Source organism: Nerophis ophidion, linkage group LG17 (genome assembly GCF_033978795.1).
Source record: "Nerophis ophidion isolate RoL-2023_Sa linkage group LG17, RoL_Noph_v1.0, whole genome shotgun sequence".
Classification (NCBI taxonomy): domain Eukaryota; kingdom Metazoa; phylum Chordata; class Actinopteri; order Syngnathiformes; family Syngnathidae; genus Nerophis; species Nerophis ophidion.
The window spans coordinates 20,763,064-20,782,718 of record NC_084627.1 but is presented as its reverse complement, the minus strand read 5'-3'; the positions used below and the strand labels follow the sequence as shown (position 1 = coordinate 20,782,718).

The window sequence follows — 19,655 nt, the reverse complement described above, 5'->3', positions numbered from 1 at the left end:
CTGGGCAGGTGCAGACAGATTTATTGGTTTCTTCTTTGAATGTCATCGGGTAATTCACACATCAAAGGACCGATTGATATCATTTTCCAACACAAGACAGGATTAACTGTCCTTAACCTTAAGCATACTTCGGTTTTGACCGTTGGTTGGTTGTTGCGCACGGTGGTGTGTCGTCCCATCGAGGTGCCCTTCAGGGCGGCGCGCATGTGACAAATGCGGGCCATGGGTGAAGATGTTCTGGTATTTTTCCAGACTCTTTGCCACCGGCTCCTGTGCAGCACGGTAGTACGTATCAAGGCCGGTGCTTGTTTTAGAGAACACGGCTCACCAGCATCGTTTTCAACACCTCATATCTTCACCCACTTGCATGTCGGTCATCATTGCAAAAGTGCTTTATCATTAAATGATACTTAAGTTGGGTGAGGACTTGACTGATAAAGTACGGTGTTCTGAAAAAATGTGCCACTCAACGCTACTGAACATAAACACTAAAGGTTTCCTCGAACAAAATAACCATAGCAATTAAGGTAAGAAACGTTGCTATATTGTGATTTTTTTTTTTGCACTTTTTTTTTTTTTACATACCAAGAATTAAATGAAAACAAAAATTGTATACACCTTGAATAAACTAAAATACATGGCTGGTTGTTTGTCTATAGCAGAGGTTGCCAAATGTATACACATCCAGTATATATACAGTATATATAGATACATACACACACACACACACACATATGTATACAAACCCTGTTTCCATATGAGTTTTGGAAATTATGTTAGATGTAAATATAAACGGAATACAATGATTTGCAAATCTTTCACAACCCATATTCAATTGAATGCACTACAAAGACAAGATATTTGATGTTCAAACTCATAAACTTTATTGATTTTTTGGCAAATAATGAACTTAGAATTTCAACACGTGCCAAAGTAGTTGGGAAAGGGCACGTTCACCACTGTATTACATCACCTTTTTTTTTTAACAACACTCAATAAACGTTTGGGAACTGAGGAAACTAATTGTTGAAGCTTTCAAAGTGGAGTTCTTTCCCATTCTTGTTTTATGTAGAGCTTCAGTTGTTCAACAGTCCGGGGTCTCCACTGTTGTATTTTACACTTCATAATGCGCCACATGGCAGAGGGTTAATGCGTCTGCCTCACAATACGAAGGTCCTGAGTAGTCTGGGGTTCAGATGTGTAAGTTACCCATGCCTTGGGCACTGATGCACCCCCATAATCACAGATGCTGGCTTTTGAACTTTGTGTCGATAACAGTCTGGATGGTTCGCTTCCCCTTTGGTCTGGATGACACGATGTCGAATATTTCCAAGAACAGTTTGAAATGTGGACTAGTCAGACCACAGAACACTTTTCCACTTTGCATCAGTCCATCTTAGAGTATTTCTGGCCCAGAGAAGCCGGCGGCGTTTCAGGATATTGTCGATAAATGGGTTTGACTTTGATGCAGTATCGCCTGAGGGACCAAAGGTCCGTAATATCATCGCTTACGTGCAATGATTTCTCCAGATTCTCTGAACTTTTTGATGATTTTACGGACCGTAGATGGTAAAATCCCTAAATTCCTTGCAATAGCTCCTTGAGAAATGTTGTTCTAAAACTGTTCGACAATTTGCTTACAAAGTGGTGACCCTCACCCCATCCTTGTTTGTGAATTATTTAGCATTTCATTGAAGCTGCTTTTATACCCAATCATGGCACCCAACTGTTCTCAATTAGCCTGCACACCTGTGGGATGTTCCAAATAAGTGTTTGATGAGCGTTCTTCAACTTTATCAGTATTTATTGCCACCTTTCCCAATTGCTTTGTCAAGTGTTGCTGGCATCAAATTCTAAAGTTAATGATTATTTGCACACCAAAAAAATATTTATCAGTTTGAACATCAAATATGTCTTCTTTGTAGCATATTCAACTGAATATGGGTTGAAAATGATTTGCAAATCATTGTATTCTGTTTATATTTACATCCAACACAATTCCCCAACTCATATGGAAACGGGATCTCTCTCTCTCTCTCTCTCTCTATATATATATATATATATATATATATATATATGTATATATATATATATATGTGGAATACCAGGCTTCTCTGGATGCCTGGAACACACTGGAGTTCTCAGTCAGATGATCCGGGAGGCCAAAGCAAGCAAAGGCAACCTGACTGTTGTCTGGCTCGATCTGGCTAACGCCTACGGATCAATCCCTCACACCCTCATTCACACTGCACTAGACCATTACCACATTCCTCTGCACATCAAGGGAATGATAACCAGCTACTTTGGGGGCATCCAGATACGTTTCAAGACAGCCAATTTCACAACTCAGTGGCAAAACCTGGAAAAGGGAATCGTAACTGGATGCACAATCTCCACCATCCTCTTTATCATGGGTATGAACCTCCTCATTACGGCTGCTGGGAAAGAAGCCAGAGGACCAGCAATGGAATCAGGCATTCAACAACCTCCAATAAGAGGTTACATGGACGATCTCACCGTGACGACCACAACCCATGTGGAGGCGAGACGGGTGCTAACAGTTCTGGACCACATGGCAACATGGTCCAGAATGACGTTTAAGCCCAAAAAATCAAGGAGCATGGTGATCCGGAAAGGTAAATTGACGAACAGGTTCAAGCTGCAAGTGCAAGGAGAAGTGATTCCATCGATTGAGGAGAACCCTATAAAGTGCCTCGGAAAGTGGTTTGACAGCTCACTTACTGACAGGAACAACATCACCAGTACAGAGAAGCAGACAGAGGAGTGGCTGAGGAAGATTGGAAAATCAGGACTCCCTGGTCAATTTTAAATATGGCTCTTCCAACATGGACTGTTACCAAGACTCATGTGGCTGTTGACAGTGTGTGACATCCCTATGACACGCGTAGAAGGAGTGGAAGGAAAGATCAACAAGAACCTCAGAAAATGGCTGGGAATCCTTCCAAGCTTCACATCAGTAGGCCTCTACATAAGATCAGGACAGCTCCAGCTTCCCTTGTCATCCGTGGTGGAGGAATTCAAGGTAGCAAAGTGCAGAGTCTTAATGACATACAGAGACACCCAGGACGAACAAGTCAGACACGCAGGCATCACTACAAGATCAGGACGCAAGTGGGCAGCTGACACAACTGTTGCACAAGCTGAGAGCATATTGAGGCTACGTGACATCATAGGGATGCCATGCACAGGGAGACAGGGTCTTGGAGCTTCCCATGTCCAACAATGGTGTAAGGCAGAACCCAGGGAAAGAAGAGCTATGGTCCAGGAGGAAGTACAAAACCTGGAAGAGGAAGGTCGGATATCAAGAGCAGTGGAACTAGCGTCCCAGGGAGCCTGGACTAAATGGGACCTCCCTAAGAGAAAGATCACATGGGCAGATCTGTGGAAGCTGGAACCATTCCGCATCTCTTTCCTGCTGAGATCAGTGTATGACACACTCCCGACTCCAACAAACTTGCACAGATGGGGCATGAGAGGGGATCCACTATGCAAGCTTTGCGGGCAGAAGGGTACCATGGCACACATTCTGTCAGGGTGTAAAACAGCACTCACCCAAGGGAGATACAGATGGCGCAATGACAAGGTGCTCATGACACTGGCTAACACCCTGGAGCAGCAGAGATGCAAGAAACAGCAACCCCAAGGGAAAACAAAATCCATCCAGTTTGTGAGGGAGGGAGAAAAGCCACCAACCACAGCAACAGCAAGGAAGAGCCTACTGCAAATGGCACGGTCTTGGGATATGAAGGTAGACCTGGGAGGAAGGCTGCAGTTCCCCCAGGTTGTACAAACAACCCTGAGACCGGATGTGGTGCTGTGGTCTGAAGAGGCAAAGAAGATAATTCTCATTGAACTCACAGTCCCATGGGAAGAAGGTTGCGACAAAACCTTTGAAAGGAAAAGTGCTAAATACCAGGACCTTTTAAATGACTGCAGGGGAAAAGGATGGCAGGCATGGCTGTTCCCGGTCGAGGTCGGCTGCAGAGGATTCCCTGCCCAGTCGGTATGGAGAATGCTCACTGCTTTGGGCATAACAGGGAAGGAGAGAAAGACAGCAGCTCGCAGGATGGGGGAGGCAGCGGAGAGAGCCTCTTGCTGGTTATGGAGCAGGAGAGATGAGATGAGCTGGAAGCCAGGAGGAGGAGATAGGCAGTGACTTGGCCACCACTGCCGGCCCACCAGCGGTAGGGTGTTACGGTTCAGGGTCGAAACACCCAATGACCGCTGGACACCGTCTGAAGATATCAAGTTCTCCTGGCCAAGGCTCCATTCACCTAAGGGGAATGAAGAAGAAAGCATCTCCCCATGTAACATATATATATATGTATATATATATATATACATATATATATATATATATATATATATATATATATATATATTTATATTTTGATACTTTTCTAAATAAAGGAGACCACAAAAAATTGCATTATTGGCTTAATTTTAACAAAAAAATATTAAGTGATTATTACATTTTAACAAAAGTGTAGATAAAACATGTTAAAAAGAAAATAAGCAGATATTGACAGTAAATGAACAAGTAGATTAATAATTCATTTTCTACTACTTGTCCTTAATAGATTTGACAAAATAATAGGTAGATAAATGACACAATATGTTACTGCATATGTCAGCAGACTAATTAGGAGCCTTTGTTTGCTTACTTACTACTAGAAGACAAGTTGTCTAGTATGTTCAATATTTTATTTAAGGACAAACTATCAATAAGAAACATATGTTTAACCTACCGTAAGATTTTTTTGTTAAAATAAAGCCAATAATGCAATTTTTTGTGGTCCCCCTTATTTAGAAAAGTACTGAAAAGTACCAAAAAGTATCAAAATAATTTTGATACCGGGACAACACTACTGTGTATATCCATCCATCCATCCATTTTCTACCACTTATTCCCTTTGGGGTTGCGGGGGGCGCGCTGGTGCCAGCTACAATCGGGCGGAAGGCGGTGTACACCCTGGACAAGTCGCCACCTCATCGCAGGGCCAACACAGATAGACGGACAACATTCACACTCACATTCACACACTAGGGACCATTTAGTGTTGCCAATCAACCTATCCCCAGGTGCATGTTTTTGGAGGTGGGAGGAAGCCGGAGTAACCGGAGGGAACCCACGCAGTCACGGGGAGAACATGCAAACTCCGCACAGAAAGATCCCGAGTGCAGGATTGAACCCAGGACTACTCAGGACCTTCGTATTGTGAGGCAGACGCGCTAACTCCTCTTCCATCGTGCTGCCCCACTGTGTGCCATATATACATTTATATATATATATATATATATATATATATATATATATATATATATATATATATATATATATATATATATATATATGTATGTATATATACATATATAAACATATATATACATATATACATATATATACATATATATATATATATATATATATATATATATGTATATATACATATATATACATATATATATATATATATATATACATATATATATATATATATATACATATAAAAGCGACTTGTCCAGGGTGTACACTGCCTTCCGCTCGAAAGCAGATGATATAGTCTCCAGCACCCCCGCGAGGGAGAAGCGGTAGAAATAGGATATGTGTGTGTGTGTGTGTGTGTATATATATATATATATATATATATATATATATATATATACATATATATGTATATATATACACACACACATATCCTTTTATAAATGTATGGATATATATATATATATATATATACACACACATATATACATACAGATACATATACATATATACATACATATACGTATATATATATATATATATATATATATATATATATATATATATATATATATATATATATATATATATATACATTTTTTATTTTTTTATTTTTTTTTAGTATGTGTGCTTTGGGTCCCTTTTTTTTAGCAAAAAAAAGGGTCCGATTTATGGCCAAAAACATTGTATCAGAAGCCTTCAAAAAAACAATGGAATTTTTCATTTTTTTAGTTAATGAGACACGCAGAATGTACTGATACATGAAAATAAAGAATGTGGGAGTAACAATAAACCAAGCGGTAGAAATAGGATATGTGTGTGTGTGTGTATATATATATATATATATATATATATATACATATATATATATATATATATACATACAGACATATATACATACATATACATATTTACATATATATATATATATATATATATATATATATATATATATATATATATATATATATATATATATATATATATTTTTTTTGTATGTGTGCTTTGGGTCCCTTTTTTTTTAGCAAAAAAAAGCGTCTGATTTATTGCCAAAAACATTGTATCAGAAGTCTTCAAAAAAACTATGGAATTTTTCATTTTTTTAGTTAATGAGACACGCAGAATGTACTGATACATGAAAATAAAGAATGTGGGAGAAACAATAAACCAGTGATAAGATTTGTTTAAAGACTTTGCTTTGCTGTCTGTATGAATATTGTAACTTTTAACTATAAAAGTAAACAACAAACCAAATATATAGTTAAGATAGTAACAACGTCACCTGGTTGTCGTTATGATCATTTTATCAACTGCTCTAACTAACCACGGGTATCACCAGATATCTCTGTGTAGCACTGTTAGCTGTCACTTAGCGTCTAAAAAGGGAAATTTTTTTAAAGCGGAGATAAACATGCTACTTGACATAGCGTGACTAAAACACACGAGGTTCACCTGCCTAATGTGATGAAGTCTGATACAAGAATTGTAGCAATGGAGAACAATATTCATTTTAAAGAAAGTTTATTACTATGGTTGGACTTGCTGTGGTGTAAACTGCAGATACGTGGTTGTTTTCAATATGGCATTCCTTACTTTGCAGGAAGCTGCTGAAAGTCCGAAGAGGTCTAATGGATCGGATGCTAATCAGCACAGATCAGCTGCCGTCTGTTCTCCCAGAGAGTCAAACCATTCAAGATTCCGGGTATTTTTCTCTTCTGAATCAGGATTTTAATTGTAGAGGGTTGTTGGACTCATCAGAACCTCTAAAAACTATTTTACCGCACTTGTCTCATGGCCTTACCTCACCGTCATCCGAGATCCACTCTGATCCCAGCCTCATAGCAGAGACTAAGCACTCATCCGGGGATGAGTCACCCACTCTTGAGAGATTGATGGCTTCCAACGAGCGTCCTCTGAAGTACAACCAAGATCGGACATCCTATCTAAGGTCTTCGCCGGATAGCTTGGAGAGTGACACAGGCCGAGACTCTATGTCGGAACTGTATATCTTTGAAAGCAACACACAGGACCTTATTCTGAGGTCTGATGCCCAGATTAAACGCTCAGGATGGTCGTCTCCCACTGAGATTAAAGATGACGATGTTTGTGTTCCCTTGTGTGATTCAGCCGAGAGCGTGACACATAGTCAGGAATGGCCTATGTTGGACTTTGAGTCAGACACGAGAGTTCTTAAGCCACCTGCTGAGGCCAACAATGTCACCCCACAAGGACCGAGGAGCGTCAGTCCTGCAGAGCTATGGGCGGACGCATGCCAGTTTCTTGCAGGCGAGGATCCAGATAAGACGGATGTTTTGCCTTCTTCCGTCAGCCACTTATCCTTGGAAGAGACGCAGGGATCACGTTACGGCTTTTGTGACGGCATCGGCTGGACCAGAGATTGGCCGCCGCCGGTGGAGAGGAGGTCCTCAGTGGAGAGCTGGGCCAGCGCTCTTTCAGACTGCACCAGCATTTTCTCTACCCCAGCTCAGGAACTCACCGCTGCCTTCTCAGAGATAGGAGCAGAGATAGACGCCCTGACCGAGGCGCTAGCGGACATAAATCCTTGCACCCACAGGGAAAGAGCAGGGTTGGATCAGTCCAAGATGGGAGTCCAAGATCTGGCGGAGGAACAAACCATTCAAGAGGAATCTGAGCAGGGATGTGTCGCTTTGCAAGGACAAATGGAAGATAATAACGTCCAACCTGTTGACGACTCAACGGACAACAACCAAACGGAACAAAGGGAGAACCCAGAAGACAATTCTTTGAGTGACGACCATAAGAGGACTTCCGTATCAACCGATGTGGACCTTGCTGACTTTGCCCAGTTTTTTGAGGCAGGCATTGACAGCCACAAAGAGATCATACTGAAGATAGTGGAGGATGCAGACTTGATGGAACAACCTGCACCTGTACAGCTGACAATCAAACAGGTAATATTTTAAATACTTTTACCAGCCACAAAATCAGGTACACGCAACTTTGGGTGCCCCATTTCCAGAAAGCTATGGACCCAGGGGCCAGAGTTTTCTCCTCACTATTATTCTTATTTTGTATATTACCAAAAATTTGCTCTTTTAAAGGACGTACTGCCACAAAAGCTAGTTAAAGATCATCGAGATTTTTAGGAATATGCTGCAAAGTGTTTTAAACTGGCGGGCCAGATTGGTGTTGTTCCTGGGCCAGATTTGGCCCTCGGGATGCCAGTTGAATAGCTCAGCTATTAATATACTGCATTCTAACATTCTGTCTGATTGAAAGATAAAGATGGCAGACTTTTTAAAAATTCAATATGTACAGTAAACAGATATCGACTATTTTTTTAAATTGTAAAAAAAACTGGTAAAATGTAAAAAAAAAACTAAACATAAAAAACATGTATAAATGTTCATACAAAACAATTTGGCACTTTTAGAGTTTTATCTCGAGAAAAAGTATTATTTTATGTGAGTGACAGAAATAAAAGCTCAAAATTAGCAAAGAAAACTTGTCTTAAAAAAAAAAAAAAGTAGAAACTGATTTCTGTTTTTTGTAGTAATTTGTGCGGCTGTTTTTATAATACTCGATCAATGAATATGAAAGGTACTTGGATAACTTGTAACGTCACGCACACAAATAAATAAAAAACACATGCAAAAATGCAAGTGCCAAGTAGAAAAGCTCCAACTAGCTTAGGGAGAAGTATTTGGTCGACCACCCGTGAGTTTGCATGTATAAATGTTCATATAAAACGATTTGGCACTTTTAGAGTTTTATCTAGAGAAAAAGTACTCTTGTGTGAGTGACAGGAAGAAATGCTCAAATTAGCATGAGACAACTTGTCTTTAAAAAAAAAAAAGTAGAAACGGATCTCTGTGTTTTTCTAGTATTTTGTGAAGTTATATTTATAATACTCGATCAATGAATTTGAAAGGTACTGGATAACTTGTAACATCGGACGGCATCACACGCACAAATAAAAAACAAAACACATGCAAACATGTGAGTGCTAAGTAGAAAAGCTCCAACTAGCTTAGATTTGGTCGACCACCTGTAAGTTTGTATGTATAAATATTCATATAAAACGATTTGGCACTTTTAGAGTTTTATCTCGAGAAAAAGTACTATCTTATGTGAGTGACAGGAAGAAAAGCTCCAATTAGCATAGGACAACTTATTTTTTATTCGACAAAAAGTACAGACTTATTTGAGTGACAGGAAGAAAAGCTCCTATTAGTTTAGGGAGAATTTGTTAGGCGAAAACATGTTGGTTTGCATTTATACTTGCTCTCAGAGATTTTTCTAAGGAAAAGTACCGTCTTATGTGTGTGCCAAGTAGAAAAGCTCCAACTAGCTTAGATTTGGTCGACCACCTGTGAATTTGCATGTATAAATGTTCACATAAAACGATTTGGCACTTTTAGAGTTTTATCTAGAGAAAAAGTACTATCTTATGTGAGTGACAGGAAGAAAACCTCCATTCAGCATAGGACAACTTGATTTGTATTCGGAAAAAAAGTACCGACTTATTTGGGTGACAGGAAGAAAAGCTCCAATTAGCTTAGAGAAAATTTGTTAGGCGAAGACATGTTGGTTTGCATTTATACTTGTCCTTCTCAGAGATATTTCAAAGGAAAAGTACCGTGCTATGTGAGTGACAAGTAGAAAAGCTCCAACAAGCTTAGGGAGAAGTTTTTGGTCGACCACCTGTGAGTTTGCATGTATAAATGTTCATATAAAACAATTTGAAACTTTTAGAGTTTTATCGAGAAAAAAAGTACTATCTTATGTGAGTGACAGGAAGAAAAGCTCCAATTAGCATAGGACAACTTGTCGTTTGAAAAAAAAAACCAACTAGAAACTGATCTCGTTTTTTTTTTTTTAGTATTTTTTGCAGTTGTTTTTATAATACTCTAAATCAATGAATATGAAAGGTACTTGGATAACTTGTAACAATGGATGGCGTCACACGCACAAATACATAAAAAACAAGTGAGTGCCAAGTAGAAAAGCTCCAACTAGCTTAGGGAGAAGTTTTTGGTCGACCACTTTAAGTTTGCATGTATAAATTTTCATATAAAACGATTTAGCACTTTTACAGTTTTATCTTGAGAAAAAGTACTATCCTGTGTGAGTGACAGGAAGAAAAGCTCAAATTAGCATAGGACAACTTGTCTTTAAAAAACAAAACAAACAAAAAAAAGGACAAATGGATCTGTGTTTTTCCTAGTATTTCGTGAAGTTGTTTTTACAATACTCGGTCAATGAATTTGAAAGGTACTTGGAAAACTTGTAACAATGGATAGCGTCACACGCACGAATTAAAAACAAAACATGCAAATATGTGAGTGCCAAGTAGAAAAGCTCCAACTAGCTTAGGAAGAAGTTTTTGGTCGACCACCTGTAAGTTTGCATGTATAAATGTTCATTTAAAACGATTTGGCACTTTTAGAGTTTTATCTCGAGAAAAAGTACTATCCTATGTGAGTGACATGAAGAAAAGCTCAAATTAGCATAGGACAACTTGTCTTTTAAATAAATAAAAAAAAAAGGAGAAATGGATCTCTGTGTTTTTGTAGTATTTTGTGCAGTTTTTTTTAATAATACTCGATTGATGAATATGAAAGGTACCTGGCTAACACAGCGTCACACGCACAAATAAAAAAATAAAAAAACACATGCAAACATGTGAGTGCCAAGTAGAAAAGCTCCAACTAGCTTAGGGAGAAGTATTTGATCGATCACCTGTGAGTTTGCATGTATAAATGTTCATATAAAACAATTTGGCACTTTTAGAGTTTTATCTAAAGAAAAAGTACTATCTTATGTGAGTGACAGGGAAAAAAGCTCCAAATAGCATAGGACAACTTGTCTTTAAAAAAAAAAAAAAAGTAGAAATAGATCTGGTTTTTTTGTAGTATTTTGTGCAGTTGTATTTAAAATACTCGATCAATGAATTTGAAAAGTACTTGGATAACTTGTAACAATGGACAGCGTCACATGCACAAATAAAAAAAAAAAACACATGCAAGCATGTGAGTGCCAAGTAGAAAAGCTCCAACTAGGTTAGGGAGAAGTTTTTGGTCGACCACCCGTGAGTTTGCATGTATGAATGTCCATACAAAATGATTTGGCACTTTTAGAGTTTTATCTAAAGAAAAAGTACTATCTTATGTGAGTGACAGGGAAAAAAGCTCCAAATAGCATAGGACAACTTGTTTTTTATCCGAAAAAAAGTACCGACTTATTTGAGTGACAGGAAAACAAGCTCCAATTAGCTTAGAGAGAATTTGTTAGGTGAAGACATGTTGGTTTGCATTTATACTTGTCGTTTTCAGAGATTTTTCTTAGGAAAAGTACCGTCCTATGTGAGTGCCAAGTAGAAAAGCTCCAACTAGCTCAGGGAGAAGTATTTGGTTGACCACCTGTGAGTTTGCGTGTATAAATGTTCATATAAAACGATTTGGCACTTTTAGAGTTTTATCTAGAGAAAAAGTACTATCTTATGTGAGTGACGGGAAGAAAAGCTCAAATTAACATAGGACAACTTGTCTTTAAAAAAAAAAAAATAGTAGAAATGGCTGTCTGTGTCTTTCTAGTATTTTGTACAGTTGTTTTTAAAATACTCGATCAATGAATTTGAAATGTATTTGGATAACTTATAACAATGGACGGCATCACACGCACAAATACATAAAAACACATGCAAATATGTGAGTGCCAAGTAGAAAAGCTCCAACTAGCTTAGGGAGAAGTTTTTGGTCGACCACTTTAAGTTTGCATGTATAAATGTTCATATAAAACGATTTGGCACTTTTAGAGTTTTATCTAGAGAAAAAGCACTCTTATATGAGTGACAGGAAGAAAAGCTCAAATTAGCATAGGACAACTTGTCTTTAAAAAAAAAAAAAAAAGTAGAAATAGATCTGCTTTTTTGTAGTATTTTGTGCAGTTGTTGGTACTTGGATAACTTGTAACAATGAACGGCGTCACACGCACAAATAGAAAAAAAAACACACACAAACATGAACCGTGGTGTGACAAGCATGCAGTCACGCACTTTGGAAAAGTTCTCGTTCCTTCCCTTCGGCGGCTGCCATCATACCGACAGTACCACAACGTGGTCATGGTGGGGGGGACACAATGTAAAACGTGGACACAAGTATTGACACCTTCTCCTGGTAACCTTAGCCCCGGATCTGCTGGATGTTTTGGCTCCGGTCTCCAAGAGTGACAGCTGAAGGAACATATACTGTAGTGGGTGGTCAGGCGAAGTTTAGGAAGCCAGAGATGGCGTCTAATAATAGCTGGGGGTTGGATGATAATAGCATCCTCTGAGGAGGGGAGGACAGCTGTGGACTGTAACGTGACACCTACACACCCATGGCCACTACATCCACTTTAAAAAGGACGGGCAGGGAGAACAGGACCTTCATTAGTTTTGAATGGAGACCGGGTCCAGGAGCTGAGGCAGCTGCACGCAGGACAAATGGCCCGAGGGCTTGGATATAGAGGCATGGTGTTTCGTAAAGGTCGCCTTTGGGTCTCCATAAGAAGGTATGTCTTCAGCACCCTGGTCATTGAAGCCCACACTATTAAGTAATTCGGGCTTTTAGTCAAAGGACTGTTGTTGTCAAGTTGACGGAACAAATTTCCCATCACTACCAAGTACACTGAAAAATACTGAAATCTGAGTAAGATGAAATATCTCAAATAAGGGTGATAGTTGCTTATTTTCTGTCTGATAAGGTAATTCTTCTCACTAAGCAGATTCTATGTTAGAGTGTTTTACTTGTTTTATTTTTTTCTAAATGATCTCAGTAAGATATTACAGCTTGTTGCTAAGATTTGATGACCTATATTGAGTAAAACATGCTTGAAACTAAAATATCAACACTTGCAAAGATGTGTCATCAACACTCACAAGTATAAAAGTACTTTTTTTTTTAAAGTAATAATGTCTTATTTCAAGCATGCAAAAAAAAAAATCATGACTTTGACACAATTGTGTTCCATAATTAAAACGGATGGACTTTGCTATTTTATTTTCAATGACACAATAGTAAATACGTACTCATATAGAAGTACAGTTGGCACAGTACAGTAAACTGATAGTTAATATTTAAATATTTAACATGTGACATTTCAAACTATTCTGAACAGAAATAGTTCCGGCACATTCAGATAAATTCTTCCAAATTACAATTAAAACATTTTTGGCCGGGGGCCGGGCTGTATATATGCGCACTAGTTGACTGAAAGAGCACGCACTTGGCGAGATGATGTCATGTTATCCATGGAAAAAATGCATTTTTAGACCCCGAGAGTAACAAGCGGTTGCCTTGTTGCCTTTCCATTAAGAGCAATACATTTGTTTTTAGTATAAGTTTGCTGGTTTCAAAAAAATGTAATGCCGAGTGCAAATCATTATGTCAAGATAATGGCACTGGCATTTACTTAATTTAAGAATATTTTGCAACATATTGAGAAAAAAGGGCCAATTTAGTGTTGCCAATCAACCTATCCCCAGGCGCATGTCTTTGGAAGTGGGAGGAAGCCGGAGTACCCGGAGGAAACCCATGCATTCACGGGGAGAACATGCAAACTCCACACAGAAAGATCCTGAGCCTGGATTTGAACCCAGGACTGCAGGACCTTCGTATTGTGAGGCAGACGCACTAACCCCTCTCCCACCGTGAGGGTGAATGTTGTCTGTCTATCTGTGTTGGCCCTGCGATGAGGTGGCGACTTGTCCAGGGTGTACCCCGCCTTCCGCCCGATTGTAGCTGAGATAGGCGCCAGCGCCACCCGCGACCCCGAAAGGGAATAAGCGGTAGAAAATGGATGGATGGATATTGAGAAAAAAGGCCTCATATTTTTTTTTCCTACCAAGAAAAGTGTACTTGTTATAATTGAGAATATACTTATTTTAAAGGGGAACATTGTCACAATTTCAGAAGGGTTAAAACCAATAAAAATCAGTTCCCAGTGGCTTATTTTATTTTTCGAAGTTTTTTTAAAAATTTTACCCATCATGGAATATCCCGAAAAAAGGCTTTAAAGTGCCTGATTTTCGCTATCTTGAAATCCATCGTCCATTTTCCTGTGAGGTCATTTAGTGATGCCAACATGGCGGGTAGAACAGCAAGATATAGCGACATTAGCTCGGATTTAGACTAGTATTTCAGCGGTTTAAGCGATTCAACAGATTGCGCATGTATTGAAATGGATGGTTGGAGTGTGGAGGCAGACAGCGAAAACAAAATTGAAAAAGAAGCTGAAGCTATTGAGCGAATAGCTATTGAAGCTATTCGGCGATCGCCTTCTAACCAACGATTGAGTGTCACAGGGTATCCACACATCTCTGTGCCATGTCTGTCGTAGCATCGCCGGTAAAATGTGCAGGAGCAACTTAAATCCGTCGATTGGTAAGTGTTTGTTTGAAATTAAATGTGGGTGGAGTGAAAGGCTGGATGCTAATATAGCAACAAATGTACATACAGCTAGCCTAAACAACATGTTAGCATCGCTTAGCTGGCAGTCATGCCGTGACCAAATATGTCTGATTAGCACATAAGTCAATAACATCAACAAAACTCACCTTTTGTGATTTCGTTGACTTTATCGTTGGAAATGCATCTGCTTTGAGTGTCGCAGGGTATCCATACATCTCTGTGCCATGTCTGTCGTAGCATCGCCGGTAAAATATGCAGACGAGGGACTTTCGGATCTTTTGACACTGGCGCAACTTAAATCCGTCGATTGGTAAGTGTTTGTTTGGCATTAAATGTGGCTGGAGGGAAAGGTTGGATGCAAATATAACTACAAATGAGGCATACTGATGCAATATGAATATAAAGCTAGCCTAAATACCATGTTAGAATCGATTAGCATGCCGTGCTAATCAATGCACACTCCACGTAAGTCAACTTGAATCCGCCCCTGATCGTGTTGTTACACCCTCCGACAACACACCGACGAGGCATGATGTCTCCAAGGTACGGAAAACAGTCGAAAAAACGGAAAATAACAGAACTGATTTGACTCGATGTTTGTAATGTGTTTGAGAAAATGGCGGATTGACTACCTAGGTGACGTCACATTGTGACGTCATCGCCCCGAGAGCGAATAATAGAAGGCATTTAATTCGCCAAAATTCACCCATTTAGAGTATGGAAATCGGTTAAAAAAATATATGGTCTTTTTTCTGCAACATCAAGGTATATATTGACGCTTACATAGGTCTGGTAATAATGTTCCCCTTTAAGGTATTTTTAGGTTCATTGAAGTTAGTTAATTTTACTGGTTTTGGAAAGTCTTGACAAGCCGAATTTTCTTGTTCTATTGGCAGATTATTTTGCTTAGTTCAAAAAAAATTCTCCTCATTTATGTATTATATTTTTTTTTTTGAACACCGACTTTTTGCAGTGTACAGATACAAGTTACGAGTGGTAACATTTGCTTCCATATCATACTTGCCAACCCTCCCGGATTTTCTGGGAGACCCCCGGAATTCAGCGCCTCTCCCGAAAACCTCCCGGGACAAATTTTCTCCCGAAATTCAGGCAGAGCTGGAGGCCACGCCCCCTCCAGCTCCATGGGGACCTGAGTGACGTGTCTGAGAGCGTGTCTGCCCGATGACGTTATAACTGTATAATGATCGAGGGCTAGTTTTAGGTTTCTTATGTGGGTTTATTGTTAGGCAGTTTCATTAACGTCCTTCCAGCGCAGTAACAACACACAACAACAGCAGTCACGTTTACGTCTACCACTCTACCGTAAGGCAGTTCGTCTGCCGTAAACAGCATGTGACACTCTTAAACAGGACAATACTGCCATCTACTGTACATGCACAACAAGACCTCCAGGCAACTTCAACCCTTTAGTAATCCTCCTACATTCACATCCCATCTCCCCGGATTGTAAATAACCTAATGTAAATAATCGAATGTATTTCTAATGTTTTTACTTGTTCTTATGCTATCTGAACTCACTATGTTCTCTGCTCGCTGTACATATCCTACTAACTCAGACCTACACTGTTTCAATGTCCATTTCTCTGTTGATGCAATTGTTGATGACTGAAGTACTGATATCAACCAAAGCTCCTCATCCCACCCCCCGGATTGTAAATAATTCAATGTATATACTATGATGATTAACTTGTGTGATGACTGTATTATACTGATAGAATATATTTGTACCATGAATTGATTAACGTGGACACCGACTTAAACAAGTTGAAAAACTTATTGCGGTGTTACCATTTAGTGGTCAATTGTACGGAATACGTACTGAACTGTGCAATCTACTAAAAAAAGTTTCAATCAATCAATCAATCAATCATGCATTTGTGACAATAACCACTACTTTAGAAAGTGCAGTGCACAACTGCGCACACAACAGCTGTAAATATACTTTTCCCCACTTAACCACGCCCCCAGCCTCCAGCCACGACCCCCGCCCCAACCACATATATATTATATATCCATCCATTTCAACCGCTTATTCCCTTTTTGGGTCGTGGGGTTTGCTGGCGCCTATCTCAGCTACAACCGGCAGAAGGCGGGATACATATATATATTAGGGGTGTTGGAAAAAATCAATTCAAATACGAATCGAATCGAATACGTTGTGCGATTCAGAATCGATTCTCATTTTTTTTTAAATCGATTAAAAAAAAAAAAAAAAAACTTTTTTTTTTTTTTATCAATCCCACAAAACAATACACAGCAATACCATAACAATGCAATGAGATTCCAAAACCAAACCTGACCCAGCAACCCTCAGAACTGCAATAAACAGAGCAATTGAGAGGAGACACAAACACGACACAGAACAAACCAAAAGTAATGAAACAAAAATTAATATTATCAACAACAGTATCAATATTAATTATAATTTCAACATAGCAGTGCTTAAAAATCCCTCATTGACATTATCATTAGACATTTATAAAAATAATAAAAAAAGAACAATAGTGTCACAGTGGCTTACACTTGCATCGCATCTCATAAGCTTGACAACACACTGTGTCCAATGTTTTCACAAAGATAAAATAAGTCATATTTTTTGTTTGTTCAATAGTTAAAACACATTTACATTATTGCAATCAGTTGATAAAACATTGTCCTTTACAATTATAAAAGCTATTTTTTTTTTTAAATCTATTACTGTGCTTGCATGTCAGCAGACTGGGGTAGATCCTGCTGAAATCCTATGTATTGAATGAATACAGAATTGTTTTGAATCGGAAAAATATCGTTTTTGAATCGAGAATTGAATCGAATCGAAAATAATCGATATATTATCGAATTGTGACCTCAAGAATCGATATTGAATCGAATAGTGGGACACCCAAAGATACTTTTTGGTACTTTTCTAAATAAAGGGGACCACAAACAAATGCATTATTGGCTTTATTTTAACAAAAAATCTTACGGTAGATTAAACTTACGTTTCTTATTGAAATTGAAGAACAATTGTGTCCTTAAATAAAATAGTGAACATACAAGACAACTTGTCTTTTATTAGTAAGTAAGCAAACAAAGACTCCTAATTTAGCTGCTGACATATGCAGTAAGATATTGTGTCATTTATCATTCTATTATTTTGTCAACATTATGAGGAACAAGCTGTAAAAAATGATTATTAATCCACTTGTTCATTTACTGTTAATATCTGCAAATTTTCCGTTTCAACATGTTCTATCTACACTTCTGTTTAAATGTAACAATCACTTATTCTTCTGTTGTTTTGGTACTTTAAATTAGTTTAGGTTAGGCTTATATTACAACTTTTGGTATGGACCTGATACCAAGTCGTTACAGGATCATACATTGGTCATATTCAAAGTCCTCATGTGTCCAGGGACATATTTTCCGAGTTTATAAATATAATATGAATTTTAAAAAAACTAAAAAAAAGATTTAGTGGTGATTAAAAATATCGATGTAATCATAGTAGTGTCGACTACATACTGTCAAAGTTAGTTTGTGACGAACCCCAAGATGCAGAGAAGGAGGCAGGCATTGAATAGGGAAACATGATATAATTAAAATATTAAGACAAGAACCGAACAAAAGGGTACAAACAAAAAGCGTGCACGAGGCAGATAAACTAAAAGAGCTAGCATGGGAGCTAGAAGATAACAAGCCTAGCGTGGAAGCTAGCAGGTAGCGAGCAATAAACAGAAGTCGTTACTTGTAGTATGAAAACAAGACAGAAGCAGGGAACAAAAGACAGTAAGCTACAAATAGCTACCGAAATATAGCTAACTGCTACGCTGCAATGACAAGACACGACACGACAGGAGTGACAACAGGTATTAGCGACAATAATCCAGCACTCACTGGAAGAGAAAGCAGGTAACAATAGGAGCGGGCTGATTGACGCTAGGTGTGGCCAGGTGCCAATCAGCCGCAGCTGAGGGGAAACAGCGCCCAGGGAGAAACACAGGAAACAGACAAAAACAGAGCGCTGACAGGAAATACTACACACACAGAGGAAAAACTAAAACACAACCAAACTGTCAGGGGCAAGCCTGACAGATACACTCCTGTACTTGATATCATTACAGTGGATGTCAGGTGTCAATCCACCCATGACATTTGTTTACATTTAGGAATGGTGTCCTGCAAAATTCTGTATCCCTGAAATATTTTTTTATCCGCATGGGGGTGGAGCTCTGTGCCTTGTTCAGACTTCCATGTTATTAACGATATCAATAATTATAAATTGTATGTATCCCCTACTAAGTTATTTTGTGATTAATAACAAGAGTCCAAATTCACAAGTTTTGTTGTTGATGATGCTAAGTATCTACAGAATAAAACATATGATGTTAGTACAACAATTGACATTTTTATGGCAGCACAGAAATATGCTGAAATATTCTGTCTTGTAACTTTATTGTAATTAATACATCGAGTCCGATTGAACAAGTTTTATACAATGTCAAGTCTGTACACAGAATCCACAGGATTTTAGTACGTAGCTTGAGCGACGTACACATTTTCTGGCATAAAATATGTGTTTTGTTTTTTTTAACATGGAATTGAGTCTACACTGTAGTGTTGGTTCCCATTATATTGGTGTTGTTTTACAATCTCTCAGAAGATTGAATAAATAATAAACCAAATTACACAATGTCCTTTGATAGATAGATAGATAGATAGATAGATAGATAGATAGATAGATAGATAGATAGATAGATAGATAGATAGATAGATAGATAGATAGATAGATAGATAGATAGATAGATAGATAGATGGATGGATAGATAGATAGATAGATAGATAGATAGATAGATAGATAGATAGTACTGTATTGATTCCTTCAGCAGAGTTCCTTCAGGAAAATTAAAATTCCAGCAGCAGTGTACAGAGTT

The 19,655-nt window shown here is 38.4% G+C and overlaps 1 protein-coding gene across 1 annotated transcript in view; it reads left to right on the top strand.

The window, feature by feature from the left end:
• Nucleotides 1-19,655, top strand: part of alpk2 (alpha-kinase 2) — a 40,251-nt gene that overhangs the window by 291 nt on the left and 20,305 nt on the right. The window contains exon 2 of the mRNA XM_061876522.1: nucleotides 6,888-8,220. Within this exon, the coding sequence (XP_061732506.1) occupies nucleotides 6,916-8,220 (1,305 nt within the window). The 5' untranslated portion in view covers nucleotides 6,888-6,915. The remainder of the gene's footprint in view (nucleotides 1-6,887; nucleotides 8,221-19,655) is intronic.